The sequence below is a fragment of the Homarus americanus genome, unplaced genomic scaffold (assembly GCF_018991925.1).
Source record: "Homarus americanus isolate GMGI-L3 unplaced genomic scaffold, GMGI_Hamer_2.0 scaffold57980, whole genome shotgun sequence".
In the NCBI taxonomy this organism is placed as follows: domain Eukaryota; kingdom Metazoa; phylum Arthropoda; class Malacostraca; order Decapoda; family Nephropidae; genus Homarus; species Homarus americanus.
The window spans coordinates 17,121,987-17,148,455 of NW_024716703.1; the positions used below are offsets into that span (position 1 = coordinate 17,121,987).

Genomic DNA, 26,469 nt, shown 5'->3' on the forward strand with positions numbered 1-26,469 from the left:
GCTCACCTGAACCCTCACCGTCCCTCTCGTCCCTCTCCGTCGTAACCACCACCACCTGCCCAGTCGGGCCCTCGGCAATCCTCGCCACCACCTCCAGCTCCTGCACAGGTACACCAAGTTTGTTCTATGGAAACTATCACTCTCCGTCTGGATCGCCACTCCAAGCAAATCAACCTTCTCTCTGCCCAACTCGACTCGTTTGTGAAAATAATTGCGACATTGCAGAGGCAACAACAACTCATTCTGGACACCCTGACCCAACAGGGGCGCACTTTGCAAGCCCTGGTGACCCGCCTCCTTCCTTTTCACGAGATGGAGGATCCATCCTCGCTCTCCCACTCCTCCCTTTCTAATATCCTCAACAGAATTTGGTACCTTCTCCGGAGCTCTGTCTAGCCCCACCGACTCATCTCACACCGGAGGCCATTCCCTCCCCTTCTTACAATGGAACATCCAGGGACTTAGACCTCACCGGACAGACCTCGCCCAGTTTGTGCTCTCCCATCAAGTAGATGTTGCTCTACTTCAGGAAACCATCACAGACGATGTTACTTCACTCCGCCTATCTGGCTATACTGTTTACACCCTGCCTCGGTACCGTGGGCAGGCTCGTGGCCTCCTCACCCTTGTGTGTAACACCATTCCATCTGTTCATCTCCCTTCACCTGACTCACATGGACCCCCGTCTGAATTACTTTCTGTCTCCCTTACTCTTGGTGACCGGACCCTTCGTGTAGTCAATGTTCATTTCAAGAGTGATTCTCTGGACCCCCAGGTTCTTCACGACCTCCATGATGGGGTTCCCACTATTGTTCTTGGCGACTTTAATGCCCGCCATCCCACTCTTACTCCAGATCATCCCACTCCATGTACCCTTAATGGATCACATCTCTCACAGTTTCTTAATGGGGATGATGATGTTTGCTTTCTTTGTCCTGACGATCCTATTCGCCTCCCCCATAGTTTCCTTGATGTTGGCTTACTATTGAACGGTCATACCTCCTTTCATCCTACCGTCTGCACCGAGCCTGATCTGTATAGTGACCATCTTGCCGTTACTACCCATCTCAGGCTCTCCTTCTCTTCCACTACATCAGCTCCTTATAGATCCCCTCGCCTTCGTCTCACACAAGATGCTGTTCCTTCCTTTACCCAATACCTTTCTACCTGGGAGGATTCCTATGTTGTCCCCCAGTCCCTTGACTCTTACAGCGCTGATTTTGTTGATGCCGTGTATGACTCTGTCAATCGCGCTGCCCCTCCACGCCCCAGAAGTGCCACCAACTACTGGTATCGTATCCCTGCCATGAGACATCTCCGGCAGGTAACCCGTGATCTCTGCCATACGGAGGTCTCGCTCACCAGAGTACTGGGAAGACTTAAAAAACTGGTGCTCCTTTGCAACTCAGGAGCGTCGTCAGATTCGTGAGGCGGACTGGCTGTCCTTCACGGGGTCTCTATCGTTCCAGTCGTCACCCTCTTATGTATGGAATCGGATTAATGCTATACGGGGTACTCGACGGAGGCCTCCTTCCCACCCTGACCCCGCCTCCCTTGCCTGCTCTTTAATGGAGGACTGGGCACAAGCTTCCTCCCCTGAGGCACTTCCAGATCCGATGCAGGAGGCAGTGCAGGCTCGCATTGATGCGTCTGAGCCTGTTGTTCATGCTGCTCTTACCTCCCCTGCCCTCACTGATCATCTCATCGCTCTAGAAAAGACACCTCTCCTGGGGATGATCAGATAACCTACTCCGTCCTCAACGTCTGTACTAATATTCCTAACAGCCTCTTGCTCGCTCTCTACAATATGTCTTATGAACATGGGGTTCTCCCGTCTAACTGGAAAAATGCCACTATTATCCCCATCCCTAAGCCAGGAGATCCTGGGAAATATTGACCCATTAGTCTTACCTCCTGTGTTTGCAAGATGATGGAGAGGATACTCCATCGTCGCCTTCTTCACACCATAGGCGGCTTCCACAACTCCCTCAATGGTTTCATACAACATCGCAGCACAGCACACTCCATTGCTTCCTTCTATTGCAATCAGACTGCCAACGTCTCCGTCTTCCTTGATATCAAGGGAACCTTTGATACGGCTCAGCCTGCCCTCATTTTAGCTGAACTTGCATGGTTAGGGGTTAAAGGGATCCTTCTTCAATGGATCGCCTCTTACCTCACTGGACGTCAAGCCCGGGTTCGCGTTGAAGGGTCTATATCTCCTGTTCAAGAGATGAGCCTCGGCACCCCTCAAGGTGGAGTCCTGAGTCCCACCTTGTTTAACACTCTCATGCACTCCATTGCATCTCTCCCGTGGCCGACAGAAGTTGTCCACTCAGGATATGCCGACGATGTTCTCCTCCAAGCCCCTGACTACCTCAGCATGCAGGAAGCCCTTGATCTGGTCTCCAGAGAGTGTGATTCACTTGGTTTTCTTCTTTCAACTGCAAAAACAAAAGCCATGTGGCACGGTCGTGTTGTACCTCCACCCCTTCTCTTATCAGGAACGCCCTTGGACTGGGTTAATGAGACAAAATACCTGGGTGTGTACCGTATGTAACTCGCACACGTTGTCAGATCCCTGAAGTCCGCTATCTTCGAGACATATGCATTCGACGTCTCGCTCCCCTCTCTACCATGTGCAGGGGTTCCCTTGGTGCCACCATCCCTGTACTTCTCACCATGTACAAGTCCTTTGTCCGTTCCTGTGTTGACTATGCCGCCCCTGCCCTCGTCAACATTAGTCGGACTGCTGTCAACCGTCTCGAAGTTATCCAGAGGAAAGCTGCTCGTATCATCCTTGGGGCTCCTCAGTGGACACGCTCTACTTCTCTATATACCGAACTTGGTCTTTCCCCCTTACAGGATCGTGTCCAGGAGTTTTACCTAAAAACTACCGTTTCCATTCTACGGGATCCTCAGGGCAACTATGTCCAAGCCAACTTGACTCCTGCTGTCCGAGGCCGACCTCCATCAAGAAGACAGTGGCGAGGGTCACTCATCCGAGCCCTTCAGGAACATGACCTCTTGCCTGATATTGTTGTCACCCCTGCTGTTGGTTCATCTCCTTCTCCCTGGCTGGATTTTCAACCTGAAGTGATTGCTCTCGGTGGACTGCTCCCGAAGTCCCACGTGAACCCTGTTAGTCTCTGCAAATACCACCTCTCCAGGGTCGCCCACTGGTCCCCAGGTACGGTCGTCTTCTACACTGATGGCTCTGTTGACCCCGCTACAGGCCGGGCCGGGGCTGGTGTCTACATCTCCTGTCCTGATGTCCCTGAGCCTATCAAACTTTCTCTCAGAGTTTCTGACGGGGCACCCTCCACTCAGGCTGAACTGATAGCCCTCCTTGCTGCCCTTCTCGCTGAGGAAGAAGCAGATGATTTCTGCCCCTTGCTTGTCTGCTCCGATTCCAGGTCTGCTCTCAATGGGATCGCATTTGGATCAGGGGAAAATAAGGACCTCATCCTCCGAATACGAGGGTTAACATCCACACTTCAGGATGCAGGCCGTCCTGTGACATTCCTATGGATACCCAGTCATGTCGGTATCTTGGGGAATGAGGCAGCAGACGGCCTTGCCAAGACTGGCTGCAACAAGGCCACACCTGACTACGTTGTTCCTCAAACATTTTTACAGCTTAGGACCCAAATTCGCCGCAAACAGAGAAGCTCGGGAAGCAGCCATCCCCCTGGACTCCCCGCCCACTTGGTACGATGTCCTCCGTAAACTTCCTGACCTCTCGTATGTCTATGGGAAAGGGTCTCGGAAAAGGGGCGTGATTGCTGCCCATATCATCATTGGGTATGACTTTGCTTGGGAGATTGGTATCCCTGTATCCCCTGAGCAATGCTCTTGTGCATTATGCAGAAGACCCAACAGCCGCACCCTTATCCATTACCTCCTAAGATGTCCCCACACACAACGCTTCCGTGACGCCTGCTGGACCACCACTCCACGACCCCCTGACGGAGACACGATGATCCTCCCCAAACTGGCCAGATATTTTGTAAATAATATTGATAATGTGTTAAAGGAATATCCTTCCTTCCTTCGGCTTTAGTAAGCCCCTTTATAATATTTATGCAGTGGTCCCTCGGTTAACGAACACAATTCGTTCCAGAAGGTCGTTCGTTAACCGAAAATTTCATTAACCGAAACCATTGTTTCAATGGGATTATGGGTAATTGGTTCCAGCTCACCGAAAATTACATACAAACTAAAAATAAATGCAGTAAAGTACACTTACTTTGAGGTGTGCATGTAGAAGGCTCCTGGTTGATGATGATGATGATGGGAATTAGAAGTGGGGGTGGAGAAGGGAGAAGAGAAGGCATTGGGGTGGAAGAGAAGACACCCCATGCTTCATATCGCCATTTCACCCATAAAGTTTTAGTTCACTTGGTGTAATTCAAGATTATTTTCTTCAAATCAACACTGCACTGCATTATATATTATCAATATGTAAAATAAACTTCAGAATGACCAATAATTGTACAGTACAGGTTGACAATCCCTTATCCGAAATCCTTGGGGCCAGAGGCATTTCGGATTTCGGAATTTTTCGGTTTTCAGATTTTTATTTATTTATTTATATTTTTAATGTGTATTAGCCCACCTGGACATAGATCACTGACCCACATCAGGGCCTGGGGGGGCGAAAATATAATAAAAATTATAGTAATAATAATAATTATAATTCATAGGTCTAGATCGTGTTTCTCACTTTTGATCTTTTTTTCATTCTTGTATTTCCTTATTATTATTATTATAATTATTTTATTATTACAGTATTATAGTTATTATTATTAATTTTTTGTTTTATTTATTATTATTATTATTATTATTATTATTATTATTATTATTATTATTATTATTATTATTATTATTATTATTATTATTATCATTATTATTTTATTTTGGTGTATTTTTATTAAAATTTTTATTTTCTATGAATAATAATTATTATAATTATTATTACAATTACATTTTCGCCAACCCCCAACCACCCCAACCAACAACCACCCCAAGGCCTGATGTGGGTCAGTGGTCTATGCCCGGATGGGCTGATCCTTGTTAAAAAAAAAAAAAAAAAAAATTAATTGCCCCATAATTTTTTTTTCGGTTTTCAGAGCTTTTCGGTTTTGGGAATTTCGGATAAAGGGTTGTCAATCTGTACTGTAAAAACGTAAAAATAGTTTATGTTCAAGAGAGTCTCAAGCAAGATGCTTCCTCCACCGAGCAGGGACACACACTGACGCCATTTTGGGTGAGTCAAGTGGCTGTTTGGCGCGCTAAAAACTAGTTCCCTGTACTTCAATTAGTTAAATAATTGTTAAAATGACTAAAAACTTTAATATAAGACTTGGAAAATTGTTGAATAGTACAACCTTCTTGATATTTACTCAAATGGTTACGAATTTAAGCCCTAGAACCGATTACTGTGTTGGCGGACTAATACTACAGCTGGTGAACAGGCAAAAGCAGGCGAAAACATGTTGGGAAAAATTCGTAAGGAATTTGTTAACCGAATTTTTTTCGTTAACCGAATTGAATATTCTTATGGAAGGTAATTCGTTAACCGAAATTTCGTTAACCGAGGGATCACTGTACTGTATATACTTGTGACACTTGCCAGATGCTTCTGGTGTTATTGTACAGGGGTACCTAGTGACAGCACTAGGATCCCACTTCCTCTATCAAGGAATAAAATATTGAAATTGAAAAAAAAAAAATTTACGAAGTCATCAGGTTCAACTCTGGCTAAAGCTGTAGCTTTCTATAAAGATGTCATAGCTGTTGCTGAAACTGTTACTGAACATGTAGTTGTTGCTGAATCTGCTGCTGATGCTGAATTTGATGGTGTAGCTTAATTTTTAGTTTTTTTTACGGGGATTAGCCCACCCGGTTACAGGTCACTGACCCACATCAGTTGGTGGTTTAGGCCTTCGAATAATAAAGCTGCTGAAAGAACCTTGCACAGCTGCTTTCTTTTCTCATTATACATCTTTATGTAGAGGTCATTTGCATTTTTCACATCCCTGTTAATTTTAATGCTTCGTTCTGTTAATAGATCCACTTCTGAAAATATTTTCATTGCATGCTCCATATAATTGGGATGCAAAAACGCCATAAGAAACCTGAGAAAGTTTTTCTCCTTTTCCTTATCAGATGCGTGAAAAAAAAGGCCCACCAAACTGTGACTGTTTATACTAGTGGTGCTGGCATCACCACTCACAAGCCCGGCAGCCTCTGTGAGCAAGGCATGTTTTTGGGGGGGAGGGGGGAGGGGTGGGGGGGGTATAATACATATCAGGATTTAGTTACTGTTTATATGAACATGCAATTATATTTTATTTTTTATTCTATTTTCGTTGTAAATACAAAGAAAATAACGATGTAGATTTAATTGGGTCCTAAATTAACCAGGGTGTTAAATATGAATTGTTGTTAGTAGAACCGTCATTATCGGAGGCTTTCCTGTATACAGTTAGAGTCCAGTTTAGTTCAGGATGAATCAGAGTCAAGTTGTCCAGTCCAGCTACCAGTGTAGTTCTTTAAATCTTCAAGGGTGAGTCACTTGTAAGATTCACTTGAGCCACAGTGGCAGTGGCCCTAAACTTTGGCTTCACTCGACCCTGAGGGTTCTTCATAGCTCTGCTGTTGCTCCTGGTTTATTTACTTTACACTCAACACTGGATGTATCTTCAATGTGTGTTGCATATCTTCAACACATCATTAGTCAGCATCTACAGTATAGGATACATCCTTTTTTCAATGCATTGTTATTCAACATCTATGGTGTCAACAATAGTCTATGTCTACAGCATTTCTTTAACACACTCGTCAGTCAGTACATCATCAACACCATCACTTGTCAACATTTCTTCAGTACATCATCATTCCCATAATCAATCACTATGTTTCATCCATGCGGGAAACATGGCTAGTCCAACGTAGTTGTTCATGGATAATAGTAGCCTCGATGCTCTTACAGATGGTGTCAGCGAGAACACTGGCATTTGTTCTCTTGTCTTCCCAGCGAACTCATACAGCATCAAAATGTCCCACAACCAGAGAGGTATAAGTATGTACTGTAACAAGTGGTACTGTGACCCATAATGTTGCTGAAATACAATAAACAGTGACAGTTGTATGGAATATGAAAGAATGGAAAATGAAAATATTTATATGGAAAATCAGAGACCCTCTGGACTTGGTATTGAGGTGATGCATATTTATAGATTCATTTTGACTTGGTTGTGTAAATTTGTAGAGTCAATGTGTATAGTTAAATTTCTTTCCTTTTCAGGATTATTATGTACATTTATTTCATTAATTCATTAAGTAAAGTGAGTTAAGTATTATTACAGTGTTTATTTAACCTGACTCTGTATTGGCTTTCTCTGTATGAATGTTGAATTATTTAAATTGTAATTGATTCATGTATTTGAATAAATTTATGGGATATGCCTCGGTTGCTGGAGGATCGGCTTTTTTCACACTTCATTTTTCCAAAGCAGCTTCACCCAAACGTTTTCAAGTCTCCAACTACAACCTTTATGCCTCCTTCTGTTCTAAGGGAGGTGTATGCGCCTACTGCAACACACGTACACCTATAGCTCGACTCACAGATCTTGAATCTTCCCTTTATGATGTCATCTGGCTCAAAATATCTCTACCAACTGTGACTATTTTTCTTTGTTTCCTATACTGTTCTCCCAACTCTACCAACCATTTCGAACTCTTTGACTATCTCACTCCTTGCCATGAGTCATTGCTATCCACACACCCCAACACCGAGATCCTCTACCTAGGGGATTTCAATGTACATACAGAGAGCCCTATGACCTCCTCCTACAGGTCCCCAGCTGTTACCAACACCTCTTCCCTCCCTGACCAGATATCCCTCCTCCTAGTGACAGGCCTGTCACTTGACATTATTAGGGACCTGCCACGCTTTGCTATAAACAGATGAAATGTACCGGGAACTTTCCCCCCCACACACTCATCATTCTCTCACTTTACGTAACTTGACAAAACCTATGACCCTTCAGGCTTTTACGCCCTTAATGGACGAGTCATAAAGGCAAGTATGAACTCTGCATACTTCCCAGATGGGTGCTGTAAACGCTTCTGCGCTTCACCTTGCACAGGATGTAAGGGGGTGCCCAATAAACTAGCCCCCTCGGGGGCAAATCTGAATCTGAATCTCATCACAGAGAGTGGCTTGGCTCTGCAAGGGATGACCCAGGTGGAGCCGAAGCACTCTCTTTTTCCTTACTTAATGATTTGGAACAAATAATCAAACACCCTACACGCGTTCCTGATCGACACGATCAACTTGCTAACATTCTTGATCTTTGTTTTACCTCTAACCTCTCACACTATTCATACTCAATTTCTGCCCCTTTAGGGTCTTCTGATCACAACCTTATTTCTATTAAATCAAACTGGGCACGACCACCTCCCCTACCCCCCTCTAAACGTCAACTATGGCACTATCAGAGGGCAAGCTGGCAATCCTTGCGAGAATTCTTCACTGACTTTCCTTGGGATGAATGTTGCTTTTCCACTCGGGATGCCTCGGTATGTGCTGACAGCATTGCTGGGGTTATAAAGGGTGGTATGAGTGCATTTATCCCATCTTCTACCAAGACTTTCACATTACAATCATGGTTTGATAACTCCTGCTCTCTTGCTTGCAGGGTGAGAGATAGGGCATATCGAGCTATGAAACTATATCCTTCTCCTTTTACCCACACCTCTTTCGTTACTTCTAGGAATCATTGTAAGGCTATTCTTTGTAGGGCCAAGCGGAATTTTATAAAAAGAAAGACCACTGTCCTGTCTAATTCTTCCTCTAGTAAATCCTTCTGGTCCTTAACCAAAAACATCTGCAACAACTTCTGCACTCCTTCTTTCCTCCCCTCTTCTGATCTGAATACTCTATTGCCAACTCTCCCCCTGACAAAGCCAAACTCTTTGGCATCTTATTCTCCTCTAATTCCACCTTAGACGATTCCCACTCTATCCCTCCCACCCCTGCACCTCCTACTGAACCTATGCATTTTCATATAATCTCCACTCGCAGGGTTGCCGGTGTGTTATCCAGGTTGGATGTGAGTAAGGCGCATGGACCAGACGGAATACCCCCTCGTTTTCTGTGGGAGTGTGCTGAAGCTCTGGCCCCTGTGCTTGCTCGCCTCTTTTGCCTCTGCCTCAAAACCCAAACTTTTCCTTCTTCTTGGAAGCATGCCTTGGTTCAGCCCATCCCAAAGAAGGGTGACCATTCTAATCCCTCCAACTATCGCCCCATTGCCCTAACTTCATCCTTCTCTAAGATTTTCAAAACTATCTTGAACTCCCATTTTCTCCGTCACCTGGAACGCCTTTCTCTTTTGTTGGATCACCAGTATGGCTTTCGCCAGGCGAGATCAACTGGTGAGCTGCTCTCCTATTGCACCCATCTTTGGTCATCCTCTCTTAGGGATTATGGGGAAACTTTCGTCATGGCCCTCGACATCTCCAAAGCATTTGACAGGGTATGGCACAAGTCTTTGCTATCTAAACTTCCCTCTTTTGGTTTCTCTCCCCCACTTTGTTTTTTAATCTCTAGCTTCCTTGAGAACCAATCCATGGCAGTTGTTGTCGAGGGATCGATCTCTCGCTCTTTCTCTACCAGTAGTGGTGTCCCACAGGGTTCTGTTCTTTTGCCTACTCTCTTCCTTCTTTTTATCAATGATATACTTCACACTACAGCTAATTCTATCCATTCTTACGCTGATGATTCTACTTTCTAGAGCTGATATCATTACTTTTATCAATGTGGATCTGTGCAGCATCTCTGAATGGGGAGGTACAAACTTGGTTAAGTTCATTAGTAATAAAACTCAATATTTACCAATTACACTTTGTAAATTAGACGATCTCCCACCAATTACATTTCAGGACGCTATCATCCTGCCAAATTCTGAAATAAATATGTTAGGCCTCACCATTTCCTCCAATATGTCCTGGAAATCACACATCCTTAATATAGCTAAAGCCGCCTCCCGAAAGTTGGGAATGCTGTACAGATGCCGTAGCAACTTCACTCCTGAGCAGTTGCTCCAAGTATATAAGGGATTTTTTCGTCCTAACTTGGAGTAATGCTCTCATATCTGGGGTGGCTCTTCTTCTGTCCAACTATTAGATAGGGTGGAATGAAAGGCATTTTGTCTTATTAACTCTCCTCCTTTAGTCGAGAAACTCTCTTCCCTTTCTCTTCACCGCAATGTTGCTTCACTCTCTCTCTTTTACAGGTACTTTAACAGGCAATGTTCGGTGGATTTGGCATCCTTTGTACCGCTGGTAAGGCCGTGGGCTCCTAACACACGTCTTTCCCGCGGTGCCCACCATTTCTCTGTGGATGTCGAGAATAACCCGTTATAGTACCTCCTTCTTTCCTCACACAGCCAAACTGTGGAATGCTCTGCCTCCTTCTGTGTTTCCATACTTATACAATGTCTCACTTTAAAAAGCTGGTTTTCCGGCATCTTCGTGGTGTAGGTTAACACAGTATAATCTTTTTCTTCTCTATTTTAAATTTCTTTCTGTTCTTTTTTTTTCGCCCCCCAGGCCCCGTTGTGGGTCGTTTGACCTGTGCCCGGGTTGGCTAATTCCCGTAAAAAAAAAAAAAAAAATATTTAAGAGTTCAGTGAGTTACTTAACAATTAAACATCAGCCATCGTCAGTAGAAGTTAGCAATTGGTACAGCAGTCATCATCTGTAGAAGTTTCATGTTCCTTGTGTTACATTTTTGTGCATATGGGTGGAAAGTAGAGAACCTTTAACCCCTAGTTAAAGGTTAATAAAGAGTCAATTCATAAGTGATAAATATTATAAGAATGACAAGAGCCATTGAGGATTTATCACCCTTGTGAGGGTGTCAGTTTAATAATGCTTTAATAACTGTTGAAACTGCAACTTATCTTAGTAAAGGCTGTATGAGTCCTTGAATCTGGACTTACCGGTAGTGAGTAAATTTTGAGAATTCATATTAATTTATCAAACTGGTACAGTACTGTACAGTATAGCCTTTTGAAGTATTTACCTTAAACTTTCAACCAGAAAGACACATTCAAGCCTTAACAATCTCCCCACCTAGCATTTTTAGTTCAAAGGATCTCTGATTCCCTATGTGTAGACAGAATTATTATTTTCCATTTATGATTATACATAATTACCTGAGAACCCAGGATTGTTGTCCTTGGTTTTCTAAAAGTCATAATATCTAACTCTAACATGGGTTTCTGATTTGATTGTCATGTTAGAATGGAGCATTGAAGTCCAATCCGATTCTCTCATGAGAATATGTTATAGTTTATGCAGCAAAGTCAAGGAAACTTTGGAGAACTGTTAAAAGTTGGCAGATGATGTATATATAAAGATAAACTGTCTGACATACAGTATAAGAAAATCCAGTGTACTCCCGAAACTTTAAAAGTTTAGGAGGTAAGACTCCAGTATCTCTGTCATTATACTGTATCCTAAAATGTTATTCAACCACAAAAACCTTTTACTCTGAAATGATGATAAGCTTTTGTCATAGACTATAAATTATGCTCTGATGGAGAATGATGAGGGTATTAAAAAACGGATATGATTATAAAATTTTCTTAAGAAAATGACAAGATTTGCTTGCTGAATACATTGATGTAATCAGATTTTCTGTACACCTAATGAGAGCCACAAACAACAGGAGAGAGGATACATTGTATGTGACCAGGTGGGAGGTGGGGGGGATCGGAGAGCTGCTGCATGCTGTAGCTTTGGACTGGTTTTTATTATTGATTCAATGTTATATTCTTATATGATTAACCTCTTATGGTGTACAATTCATCATGAATAATATAACATTTTCATTAACAGAAAAAATATAATACTGTACTGTATACTACAGTATGTAATTGGTAATTTGACCTGAAAATAAAAGGATAATTTTTTTTTTAAATCATCACTTCTCACCCTCCCGTTATGTTTCAGGCTAATGAAAGCTTTCAATAATACAGAAAACATTTACTGTATTATGATAAGATATAAAATATAGCAAAGTATCACTCGATGAAAATAATTGTACGTACAGTACTTTTTTTTTTCATTAAATAATAATGGAGACCGATACTTAATTGGTCTGGGCATACAAGGAATATTGATTTGAGCTGTGGCATTTCTGTGGTCATGTGCTGGCATGTCTGCAGTAACCTATGTACTGCAGACTGTATTCCAGCTCCTGCAAATCATTAAACCACACATGTGGTGTGAAGAATTGTGTTCATGAAAATTTATCAACAAATGTCATTGCTAAGCAGGACACCTCTGGCATGTTAACTTGCTAACACAACAAACCTTACTGAATTCTGTTTGTAAAAGCTAATATTTCTATTGCTCTATTTAATGAAACCTTGAATTGTGGTAGCTGTAGCAAACAGATCCCTGAAGTGTCAAAAAAGATTATTGTTTAGCTTTTGTAAAATATAAGTAGAGTAGGGGAAAACCAGTCTGTTGCTACTGTCCTATCAGGAAGTCAACTAGAAAATGAATTATAAAGTAGTGAATTGACTTAAATCAGACATGACAGACAGCATATTTTCCTGTGTAATATGCTGATTAGGCGGATTTGGTTCTAATAAGATCTCCTAGCCTTTGGTTTAGTAAGGAGGGACAGGTGATTGTTTATTAAAGAGATTAACAAGTCAACCCTGGTTAACATTACAGAGGATTATCTGACTACACAAACCCCCCAGTAAGCAGGCTTGTGTTATGAGAGTCACCTGGTTTTGGAACATGAGCCAGAAAATGTGATTTCAGATTCACTTCATTATTACTGTATTGGTGCCCAGTATTCCATTTCTCTATTTATATAGTTACTACTGGATTTATTTTCCATTGAGGAGATAGGTATATTTTAACCAAGTAAAGGCATATCAAGTCCTCTATTTGCTTGCCAGTCATCCATAGCTTTATTAATATTAAGTGCTTACAGTTGAATCAACACCATCTTTGTAATATTAATGCTTTTACCTCAGAATGGGTAGCAGCATGGGCTACTACACAGCGAGCGGCATGCCAGGTGGTGGAGTGTACCAGACAATGGGGGGCATGCAAGGTATGTCTGGAGGGATGTATGGGACCCCCCAGGGCCCCACGGCAGCAGGTCACACTACTACTGTCTCCTACAGGGCACCAACACCCCCACAGACACCTAGCACACAGGCAAGTCAAGCTGAGGCTCTGAGTGAGGTTGTACAATAGGTGTTATCATGATGACATATTTTTTGCCTTAGAAAGTATTGAAATGTGGCATCATTTCACTTTCATGGAAATTGGAAAACTAGTTTTATTTAAGTCTTTGTATTAGTATTAAATGAACACTAATTGTTCATTGATGTTCAATTCTCCATCATAAGCAATAGTTAAATATATACAACCAGTCAGTCAGAACTCTTAACTGACTTCCTACTAAGATGTAGCAGCAAATCAAATACATTGGAATTGCACATTTTTATGCTTAATACAGTATTGCTAATTACCACCTGTAAATATAATGTCCCCTACCTACAGTATAACACACTAAATTATACATTCTCAGTGATAATCCTTCTAACTCAACCTTAGTTACATTATTTTATTAAAGAAAATTACTTTCTTAGGCTGAAAATTGCAGTGGCTCACATAAACTGTGCTGTATACTTTATATATGCCAGATATAAACAGTAAACAGGTCACAATGTCTGTATATGTGTGTGTAAGTACATTATGCTTGCCTGATGTATGTCAGTAGAGTATCTAATTAACTTGGCTGTTTAATGTTATTGGTTCAGCTTATACCTATTCAAAGTATTTTTTATAAATGTTAACTAATTTTGAAATTAAAAGGATAATTGAAAATTATTGTGTTTTATAACTGCAGAGTTATCCACTAGAATTTTAAATCCTCTTAATTATTAGGCTTATCAGGCTTATCTATGAACAAATATAGAGTTGGAGTTAACTTAGCATTGAATCAGCTAATCTTTGTCTTTGGTAAGCAGTCTTAGAGCTGAAAGCCATGTGCAGGAGTACAGTGTCTTTCAAACACATAGAATACTGCTAAATGGGGTGACTCAACCTTCAAACTACAAGTTAAGTGATAGTAAAGCATGAAAAAAATAATTATGTCTACGTATACAGTACTTGGTAAAATAATTTGTAAAACTTGTGGACACATGATTGTATAGGTTATAGATAACCTAGATAGCCACTCATTAAAATGAGCACTGTAGAACACATTGCTTGTTGTTTGAAGACACACTGCTCTTAAGAGTCACCCTTGTCTATAATGTAGGTTCAGCTGGGTCTATTCTAGTGCTTGGTCACCATTCTTATTGCTGTACTTTAATGTTTCACTTGTACCAGCCTCTTTCTCACCACTGTTCTACTTTTCCATGGCTATTTTCTATAATTGTTTAGCCAGTTCTTATAGTACAGTATGTACAGTATTTCAGTCTTTGTACTGTACTGTATTTCACATAATACATTATTTCACTTTGTTACAGTAGTTCTCAACTAAATCCAATAGTAACAGCCACCCTGTTGTATTGTCTCCACCACTTCTATACCGTGTTCTGCAAAATTATTTTAAATAGACCATTAATTTACCTAGTCAAAAATTATGAAAATCAGGGAGCACATTGCTAACAGATAAGTCTGCTATGGTGGAACAGTTTTCTTATGCCAATTAATACAAAAAAAGGTGGGGAGGCATCTGGCATGGTATGTGCACCTTTAGCGTGTTTGTGTTCATCTGCATATCTGTAATCATCATCATCTTCAAAACTCCTGAATCAGTGAGGCTACAGTTTAGGAGCCTGTCAGAAGGGCAATTGAAAATTTCCTTATCATTTCATTTCAGTATTGAAGATGAATGTCATAATTACCAGACTAGAGTACAATGATATCTCCATTAGCCGTAACAATTGGTGCAGAGCACTATGGGAATGAGACATTTCTGGGTAACGAGACGACTGTCTCAAACCCGGAGAAATACCCCATCCCCGGAATTTTTCGAGATACAGGGGGCCCCTGACTTACGAACGTCCAACTTACAAACAACCGCTGATATGTTCAAGGTCCCATAAGGTCAATTATTTTAAAATCTGACCTAAGTACAACTGGTTTGTAGCAGTTACATACGAGAACTGGTTTGCGCGGCGTAGAGGGGAGGCGGAGCGGCGTGTCGGGAATGATGCATTACACCAGTCATGCGCCTTGAGGGAGAGAGAGTGTCAGTTCGCTTTATCCTCACTGCCTTAATGTGCATGATCCAGTGCAAACTGTTGTTTTCTGCTTATTAACTCTCTCTTTTGGCCCTCATCGTGGCTCCCAAATGCAAACCTGATGTAAGTGATAGTAGTGCATCCAAGAAAAGGAAAAAAGTTACGACGGAAGTGAAAGTTGATGTAATTAAACGTTCTGAAAAAGGTGAAACACCCTCAGTGATCGGTAAGGCATTGGGCTTCAGTTGATCGACGGTCGGAACAATTTTGAAAGACAAAGATAAAATTCCTGAATATATAAAAGATCTATAGCAATGCAAGCAATGCAGTCAACTGTGATAACAAAACAAAGAAGTGGAATGTTAATTGAAATAGAAAGATTGTTAGTGATATGGGTGGAAGATCAAAATCAATGGGATTTGCCTCTAAGTCTAGCCTTGATTCAGGAAAAATGAGAAGCTTGCATGCTGACTTAAAGGCCAAGGTGAAAGTGATGGGGAAGATTTTGTTGCTAACAGGGGCTGGTTTAACCGGTTCAAGGTAAGGGCAAATGGTGTTTGGAAAAAACACTGCTCACAGTTTGTCCACGATATCAGGGACTCTGAAAATGATGTTGGGGAAGTGACACAGACAGTGGTAGACACCTTGGAAACCAACTCCAACTTGATATTCAGGAGGATGATGTCACACAATTGCTTGAGTCAATAGCTGAAGAATTAAGCAATGAGGACCTGCTTAAACTGGAGAAGCAAATTTGTCAGAGGATTTAGAGGAGGCTGAAACTCCAGAACCAAAGGGATTTATTACAAAAGAAATGGCAGATTGTTTCAGGCTTATTAAAGAAGGATTGTTTAAATTTAAACAGCAAGATGTCAACACAGCAAGATTCACCAAAATTCATAGAGGTATTACTGAATATCTACGATGCTACAGAGAGATTTATGACAAAAAGAAGAAAGTTTCAGTTCAACCGTCCCAGTAAAGCCTCTGTCACTCTTACAAATGCCCATCTCTACATGCAAGCCTGGCCCAGGTTTTAATGTGTTACACTTTAATTTTTACTTTTCTTTACTGTATTTTGTCATTCAATTTCTTCTTTTCTCTTAAATTAAGTGATTTGAGATGTATAAAAGGACTTGGGCTATGATAGAGTGCACATAGGGTATATGTTTCCAACTTACGTACATTTCCGACTTAAGAACATCCTCAGGAACAGAACCCGTTCGTAACCCGCAGACCCCCTGTATTGGGAAAAGTTTTGGAATTTTCCGCAAACTGCACATTATAAAATCTCTCAAACCTGGGGAAAAAAAATCCCCCATCCCCAGATTTTTTCCTAGTACCAGGAAATTTTTGGCAGAATTTCCAGAAAAAGTGCCTCATTTTCATCTCTCAAACTCAGGAAAAAATCCCCCATCCCTAGAATTTTTCCAATTTCCTGGAAAATTTTCTTGGAATTTTCTAGAAAATGCGCTCCTCGGAAAATCTTTTGCAAACTGGAATTTAGTGGAAAATTCTGAGTAAATTTCGGTTCCAGCTGACGGAGAGTTCCGGCAAAGAGGGATTTCGGCTAACAGAGATATTACTGTAACTTAGGTAAATATTTACAGATAGTATTATCGAGACTAGCATTTGAAATTGTAAAATAAAATCATCCCGGTTCTTAAGATGATGAGCCAACAGAGAAACAGCTGTACAGTAGGATCTCATGTTTCGCGACTAATTGGTACCGGTTACAGCGTCACAAAAGTTAAAATCGCGAAATGAGTGACATTGAAATACATATAAATAAACTAATGAGTTCTGCGGTGTCACCCAAACCACCCTATAATGACCTAAAACCCACCAAGAAAATGACATTACAGTAATGTATTCATACATATTATATTGTACATATTGTTGATAACAATATTTATATACACTCATACTGTAGAATAACTTACCTTGATGGATTCAGTGAAATGCTTGACGGGGCTGGTTGATGGGTTCCGAGACAGGGAGGGCTGGTTACTGCTTCCTCCCTGCTCCCTCCTCTAACCTCAGCATCAAATCCCTCAAAGTCTTGAGGCAGCTCTTCCACCAGTAAGTCACCCAACACTTCAATATCATCATCGGTGGTGTCATCATCTCCTGAAGCGATGTTTGCCAAGGCATTAACAGGCTGGGCCTTGCACAGGTACCCAGTCATAAGGGCCTGCTGACGAGCATTAACACGGGACATGTACAAGGCCTTATATTCTTCCATACCCTTATCAAGGGCAGAGCACATAAGGTTCCGAGGATGAGGCCTGGTATCATATTCTTCTAGCTGTTCACTGAGACGTGCGATGTTTGTGAGCAACTCAGTCAGCTGATGTGTTGTAGGTTCACCAGGCTTAACGTCATCCACTTGGGTTGGTTGCTGTTTTTTTTCTTCAACCTCCTCCAACATTTCTTCAATTGTCGGCTGCTGCTGATGTTGACCAACAATTTCTTGTAAATCTTCAACCTGAACATCTGAAAATCCCGGTGCTGGGATTGAGCAAGCTGCCTCCGCTGTGTCCATTAGTGTTGCCGCCACGGACTGCTTCTCTCCGCTTGCTGCGGTCTGCCTCTTTCCGCTTGCCGCGGTCCGTTCTGCCCCACTTATCTCGGAGTTAGCGAACAAAGGCTTCCATGCAGGGTCTCAACACAACATACATATGTTATTTCTCACTTTTCATCTTTTTTCATTCATGTATTTCTTATGGTTCGTTATTATTATTACAGTAAAGCCTCTGATAACAACGGTTCGGCCAACACAACTTCTCACATTTAAAACCCTAGTTGATTTAGGACCCAATTCAATTTACGTCCTTATTTCATTCGCATTTACGACCAAAATATAATTAAAATAAAATTAAATTAACTTTTCATATACAGTCAGTCCTCGACTTAAAACGGGGTTAGGGACCGACGACCAGGTCGTAAGTCGAATTGGTAGTAAGTCGAAAATGCGAAAATAATACATAGAAAATCTAAAATGGGTGTCTCTTTTTCTTCTCAGCACCACGAGAACTCTCACTTTTACGCTTGCCAGCCATTTTAAAGGGAATTACAAACAAAAATTTTGTCAGTACACAGCGCAATCATTAACGTTGGGACTCGAAAATACGTAATTTGAAAAATATTTTATACGACTGTGGCTGTTGTATGTCCGGGTGGTCATAAGTCGAGTGGGTCGTAAGTCGAGTTGTACCTGTAAATAATAACTAAATCCCGATATGTAATATAAAAAAAAATAATTACTGTAAAAAAAATTAAGAGCACCTTGCGCAAAGAAGCTGCCTGGCTAATGAGTGGTAAACAACAGTCGGAGCTTGGCGGGCCTTTTGTTTTCACGCATCTGGAACAGGAACAGGAGAAAAACTTTCTCAGGTTTCTTACAGCATTTTTGCATCCCTATTCAACATGAGCAAGATTGCAAGTGATGGTAGTGTTGGTTCAAAAGCTAAAAGAAAGTGTCCAAGCTTAGCCGAGAAACTAGATGTGTTAAAACGATATGAAAAAGGTGAGAGGTTTGTGGATATTATATGGAGCAAGCAATGAACATAGTTTCTGAAGTGGATCCATTAATAGAACAAAGCATTAAAATTTAAATAAACATAAATGACCTCTACATAAAGATGTATAATGAGAAAAGAAAGCAGCTGTGCAAGGTTCTTTCGAGAGCTTTATTATTCAAAGGCCTAAACCATCAACTTCAGCTACACTATCAAATTCATCATCATAAGCAGCTTTAACATCAACTTCAGGTTCAGTAACAGTTTCAGCAACAGCTTTATGGAAAGCTACAGCTTCAGCCAGAGTTGAACCTGATGACTTCGTCATCTGAGTAAAAACTCACACAATATTCATTGGCTGTCCTTATGTTTTAGACTTTACCACCATTGGTGAGTAGAATTTTTGTTTTACATTTGTAAATATTATTTAAAACGTATATGAACAGTAAATAAGTGTTGCTTTCATATTCATATGTAGAGAAATGACGATATGTTTTCACATGTACGCACTTACTGTACATGCGTTGGCGTTCCTAATCTTTTCGCCTTATTTCTTTACCATTAGTGGTTAGCTACTTCTAGTCATCCATTTATTAACATTAAATAACATTACTTAAAACATACATAAAGGTATTCATTTATTTTAATTAAGTTCACTTCAGCTACAACCAGGGTCTTATTTTCTTCAGTTTCTTATGTAGAACCATCATCACTCACGAAAACAATGCCGTCTTATCTCCTCTTGTGTGTTTTAATATTCTACGTATTATTAATGAATTGCATTGTTCATTTCTCATGTATAAACATTAATTCAATCAAATACATATTCAGTAATAAAAAATAATGAATCTTTTGTACATATTCTTAAGATAAATGACTATGTTTCCTTGAGTGCGCACGTATACATTGGCGTTCCACTATCAGTCTCACTTTTTCTTTAATATCAGTCGTTACTTCTACTGTACATTAAATAACGTTAATTAAAACATACATATTTTTTACATAAATTTTGTTGCAACAACAACCAGGGTCTTATTTTCTTCAGTTTCAGGTGGATACTGGTAACTGACATTATGGGTGTAAACACTGACAACAATGCCGTCTCTTATCCTCTTGTGTGTTTTAATATTCTACGTATTATTAATGAATTGTATTGTTCATTTTGCATATACTGTATAAAGATTAATTCAATCAAATAAATATTCAGTCATAAACAATAATGAATCTTTTGTACATATTCTTAAGATAACTGACGCGGTATCCTTAAATGTGCATGTATGTGTTGGCGTTTCCAATCCATCTCTTTTTTTTTTTCTTTACCATTAGTGGTTGGCTACTTCTATTGTTCCATTTATTAACTTAAAACATATTTATTCATTTCTTTACATTAATTTTACTACAGCTACAACCAGGGTCTTATTTTCTTCATTTTCTCGTGTAGAACTATTGTCCCGGATTCCTGGCTGTAAACACAAACGAAAACAATGGGGTCCCATCTCCTCTTGTGTGACCATATTATTATTCATTTATATTGTATAAGGTGCATTCTGAAACATAATTTAAAGAATATACAGGTAGTTTGCAATTTTCATTAGTTGTATTGCTCTTGAGGGAAAAGAGGGTAAAAAGCCACACAAAAGATATGTAAAGGTCTCACTTGGGAACGCATCTCATTATTATTGCTTTATTTTAATGGTAATTAATGATTCGTGATACGACGATTCATCTTACACTGCAATATTGAAGGACACATTAACGTCATCATTCGAGGTTCTACTGTATTACAGTGTTATTATTATTATTCTCATTATTATTATATTACAGTCTACCCTCACTTTACGCGGTCCCACATTCGGCGTTTCCACGTTTACACGGTGCCCTGCCAGAACCCAGGATGACTCACATTCCGCGGTGGGTGTACCCCTTTACATGGGTGAAGTATAATTTTTTTATTTAGCTCATAAAATTCATACAAATTATCCGGCCAGAATATAATTTACATTGCTGGAATTCTTACAATTGGATGATCATTTTGAATATAAACATCATAGATTTTGCATTAGACATACAAATTTTAGATATAATGTTTACTCTGAGTAAATATGTTATCTTTTGTGCAAAATATATGACATTTATATTCAAAATATTCCTGGTCTTACAAGGAATCCAGCAATGTCAATTATATTATCCTAACTTTAGTCTGATTTATTATTTATTACTAAAAAGGTAAACAGTCTGGTATTCCCACACATTCATCTGGTAGGGAGGGTTGGTGGGGGGTGGGAGGGAGGGAGGGAGGGACCGGCGACCGACCACCTGGCACCAGGGTGTGAAGAATATTTTTTTTTTTATTAACTGAAGATATTTGTTTTAGCTCATAAAATTCATACAAATTACCCGGCCAGAATATAATTTACATTGCTGGAATTCTTACAATTTGATGATCATTTTGAATATAAACATCATATATTTTGCATTAGACATACAAATTTTAGATATAATGTTTACTCTGAGTAAATATGTTATCTTTTGTGCAAAATATATGACATTTATATTCAAAATATTCCTGGTTTTACAAGGAATCCAGCAATGTCAATTATATTATCCTAACTTTAATCTGAGGTATTATTTAATACTAAATGTTAAAATCTAGTTTTTTCACCCAACCTTTCTCTTGAAGGGAGGATTGGTGGGGGGTGGGGGGGAGGGTTGGGACGGACCGACCATCTGGCCCGGTTGGAAGAGGGGGGGAGGCAAGGTGGGGTACTTTGATTGACAGATAGTGTCGTGAAGAATATTTTTTTTTTATTAACTGAAGATATTTGTTTTAGCTCATAAAATTCATACAAATTACCCGGCCAGAATATAATTTACATTGCTGGAATTCTTACAATTTGATGATCATTTTGAATATAAACATCATAGATTTTGCATTAGAAATACAAATTTTAGATATAATGTTTACTCTGAGTAAATATGTTATCTTTTGTGCAAAATAAATGACATTTGTATTCAAAATATTCCTGGTCTTACAAGGAATCCAGCAATGTCAATTATATTATCCTAACTTTAGTTTGAGGTATTATTTATTACTATACCTGGTTTTCCCCCAAAAATTTCTCAGAGAGGGAGAGCCAGGGAGTGTAGTGTGAGAAGAGGGGGAGGGAGTTGAGTCCATTATTTGAATGGACATTAACTTGGCGACTTTATTTCTCTATTTCTCTTAAGTATTAATTGTGTGCATGTATCATCATAAAATTAAGATGTTATTTTTACTAGAACATAGGTATTGTGTCGGAAAAAGTGGAGTTTGGGGGTCAGCTGGTCTCTGTTTCATTTAATCCCATATGTTATGTTATTCACTTTACGCGTTTCTCACTTTCCGCTGTACCCTGTGGGTTACATTAACCGCGTAAAGTGACTGTTGACTGTATTTTATTTTCAATTTTGTATTATAAATTTTATTTACTATGAATCATCATCATCATCATCATCATCATCATCATCATCATCATCATCATCATCATCATCATCATCATCATCATCATCATCATCATCATCATCATCATCATCATCATCATCATCATCATCATCATCATCATCATCATCATCATCATCATCATCATCATCATCATCATCATCATCATCATCATCATCATCATCATCATCATCATCATCATCATCATCATCATCATCATCATCATCATCATCATCATCATCATCATCATCATCATCATCATCATCATCATCATCATCATCATCATCATCATCATCATCATCATCATCATCATCATCATCATCATCATCATCATCATCATCATCATCATCATCATCATCATCATCATCATCATCATCATCATCATCATCATCATCATCATCATCATCATCATCATCATCATCATCATCATCATCATCATCATCATCATCATCATCATCATCATCATCATCATCATCATCATCATCATCATCATCATCATCATCATCATCATCATCATCATCATCATCATCATCATCATCATCATCATCATCATCATCATCATCATCATCATCATCATCATCATCATCATCATCATCATCATCATCATCATCATCATCATCATCATCATCATCATCATCATCATCATCATCATCATCATCATCATCATCATCATCATCATCATCATCATCATCATCATCATCATCATCATCATCATCATCATCATCATCATCATCATCATCATCATCATCATCATCATCATCATCATCATCATCATCATCATCATCATCATCATCATCATCATCATCATCATCATCATCATCATCATCATCATCATCATTTTTATTATTATTATTTAACCCCGTGGGTCAGTGACCTGTGCCCAGGTGGCTAAGCCCGTAAAAAACCCGCTCTGACATTTATATTACACACTCCACTCATCGTTAATACACAAGAATCGCTAATATACAAGAATCGTTAATACACAAGAATCTCTAATAAACAAGAATAGTTAATAGTTAAACATGATTCTCGCAAAATGTAAGCACAATCGGTTATACAATCCAAGGTCACTGCACCGCCTGCTCATTCAAACTAACTGCCATTACGCCATAGACAAAAAACACTCGGCCGGTCAACGGATAACAAAAGACCGTGACAATGTGCGCTCTTCACTCAACAATGACTAGCGAAACTGGTAATGAAAATCGCTATTCTTGATAACTGGAAATTTTAAAAGTGACAAGAAACATATGAATCGCGAATCTGAAACTCGCTAAATTTGAGATCCTACAGTATACAGTGGGTCCCCGAAATACATCGTCACACTATATTTTACGTCGTTTTGCACTGACGTCGTTGACTAATTGAGGAATGCAGCATGAAAATTTCCTGCATTAACATTGTTGCATGGTTTTTGACTCAGTTGACTTAGTATAAACAACAACAACATTGGAACTTTCCATTGTGTTCTATCACACTGAGTTGTGGTTGAGCTTCAAATTCAGTATCAACTATATCTGTATTTATCCTTGCAATCAGTCAGTAATGAGTGCAAGTACAGGTGATGAGGAGAAGAAAGAGTGAATAAGTTTTACACTGAATATTAAGTTGGATGGCATAAAGCATAGTAAACAAGGTGAATTCATCCTCCCCTCAAGGCAAGAAAAACAGATTTACAGGTTAGAGGTCATAGGTTAAGTTTAAAATTTGTATAATGTTTAAAATTATGTTTGAGTCATTGCTTAGTATTACAAATACATTATATAGTATTTTTTTGATTCTACAGGAATAAAATGACTTAAAAATATGGGTTCTGTTCCTACCTTATTATGCATTAATTTTTTATTGGAGAAATTGTCCCACTTTGCATCACTCTTTCAGTCCCTATCCCCCTGTATTCACATGTATTCTTCTGAGAGAAAATTCCCTGATTAACGTTGTTTTGCTTTAAGTCACGTGGCTTTGGTCCATAACCCTGATATATTTCGGGGACCTCCTGTACTGTGATAAAAGAAGATGGCAATGACAAATGAAAAGATTAAATAAAACATATTTACTCCAAATGTATTGCTTAGTTACATCTGGAGGCTATACAAGATATAGTATGTATTGTGTACTTATTGGCAATCTTACGTTGACTTTTATTGGTGTTGTACATGATTGATGGCACTGAAAGTTACATAGGAGGAAGTAGTTAACCGTATGCAACTCTCTGAAAGGAATTTTATATATAAAGACATATACATACAGTAGGGTCTCTGTACAGTAATTTAAACTGCTTGGAACCAAAACTTTTTTGATTATGGAGTTTTAAGACTGTCTAGACCCATAAATTGAATCTAAATAAATGCTATAAATTATATACACCTGACCCTCGCTTTATGCTATGGTTCCTTTATGGGAATCCGCTTATAAGGAATACTTAATCTTATAGGGAAAATTAGGATATGTTCCACAACTACTAAAAGTCAACAGTAATATTATAAAACTTGTGGAAAAATCATTACAATTCTCTAATGTGGGTTAGAAATAAAGGAAATATAATATAAAACTATAAACCAAGACATATGAAGAGCATTGGTGTTTGTGTGGAAAGTGAAAGTGTGTGGAGTGGCTGACTTATCACTCCATCCGTGTCCCGTGACATCACATACAGTGCAGTAAAAACAAACACACATACACTACTACTACTACTACTACTTTGCTGTCACTTGGAATCGAGTATGACGATCATCCAGCTATGATAAAATTATATGAGTTATTAAGGATGTCACCTTTGTTGGTGAGCTCTAAGGTGACTAGAGAGGCCGATACAAAACCGGCAGGGTCGTCCATAGATGTTGCACATCTAGTGCAGGAGGGGCGACGGCAGTATCTTTCAGGCATTGGCGCTTGTCTGTCTCGGTATGCAGTCTGGCTAACTCAAAAGTATTGACACCTTCTCGTGTGGTGCTTCTCCAAGCTTTACGGTGTGGAGTAATCGTCTCCCAGGTGAAGGGGTTGATTTGGCACTTTTTGAGGTTTGTCTTAAGACTATCCTTATACCTTTTCGATTGCATTTACTATTTGTTAGGTGATTATAAAGTAGCTGCTTTGGCAGTCTACTGTCATCCGTGCGGGTAACATGGCCAGTCCGACGTAGTTGTTCATGGATAATGGTAGCCTCGATGCTCCTACATTTGGTGTCGGCGAGAATACTGGCATTTGTTCTCTTGTCTTCCCAGCGAACTCGGAGGATGGAACATAGACTACGTTGGTGAAGGTTTTCAAGTGCCTTGAGGTGCCTTCTGTATGTGACCCATGTCTCGCTGCCACATAGCAGGGTGGGGAGGACCACTGCTTGATATAAGTGCAACTTAGTTGATAATTTCAGCTCCCTACAGCTGAAGACACAGGTACGGAGTCTGCCAAAGGCTTGAGATGCACATCTGATCCGATGTTGAATCTCTTCATTGATGTCCGTGGTGGTTGATAGGTGGGAGCCGAGATACCGAAAGTGGGTAACATTAGAGAGGGTAGTACCGTTAAGCTGGATGAATGATGGAGGTGTGGCTGAACCAGGGGCAGGCTGAAAGAGAATCTGAGTCTTACGTACATTCACTTCAAGGTCAAAGTGTGCATACGCATCTGCATAGGTATTCAGGATCTCATGTAGGTTGCATTCAGTGTGAGCGACAAAGGTGAGGCCGTCTGCATACTGAAGTTCAGTAATGGAAGTTGCCGACAAATTTGTTCCGGCCTGGAGTCATCATATGTTGAAAAGACCCTTCAGCCAGCACTGAATGTCCACCCCACTGACTAAATTGGCACTGGCATGAGTAAGGAAAGCAGCCAAGAAAATGGAAAAGAGAGTTGTTGCCAGTACACATCCTTATTTTATCCCCGTTTGGATGGGGAAGAACTCAGACTGGGTGCCATTGTGTAGGAGACTGCTGTTCATGCCATCATGGAGTTGCCTCACAATGGCGATGAATTTGGTTGGGCAACCAAAACAGCTAAGGGTCCGCCAGAGGGCTTCCCTGTTGACCGAGTCGAAGGTCTTGGTTAGGTCAATGAAGGTCATGTACAGGTCACGAAGCTGTTCTCTGCACTTTTCCTGTATCTGGCGGGCAGGAAAGATCATGTCATTGGTGACACGTCATGGTCTAAAGTCACATTGAGGTTCTGGGAG

General features: G+C 40.0%; 1 protein-coding gene across 8 annotated transcripts in view; it reads left to right on the top strand.

The window, feature by feature from the left end:
- Positions 1–26,469, top strand: part of LOC121858317 (cAMP-regulated phosphoprotein 21-like) — a 286,877-nt gene that overhangs the window by 239,140 nt on the left and 21,268 nt on the right. For 6 of the 8 annotated variants that reach the window (XM_042354669.1, XM_042354670.1, XM_042354667.1 and 3 more), the window contains 2 exons: positions 6,998–7,081; positions 13,071–13,257. In XM_042354669.1, coding sequence (XP_042210603.1) covers positions 6,998–7,081; positions 13,071–13,257 — 271 coding nt within the window. The remainder of the gene's footprint in view (positions 1–6,997; positions 7,082–13,070; positions 13,258–26,469) is intronic. The other 2 variants (XM_042354674.1, XM_042354672.1) reach the window with 2 other exon arrangements.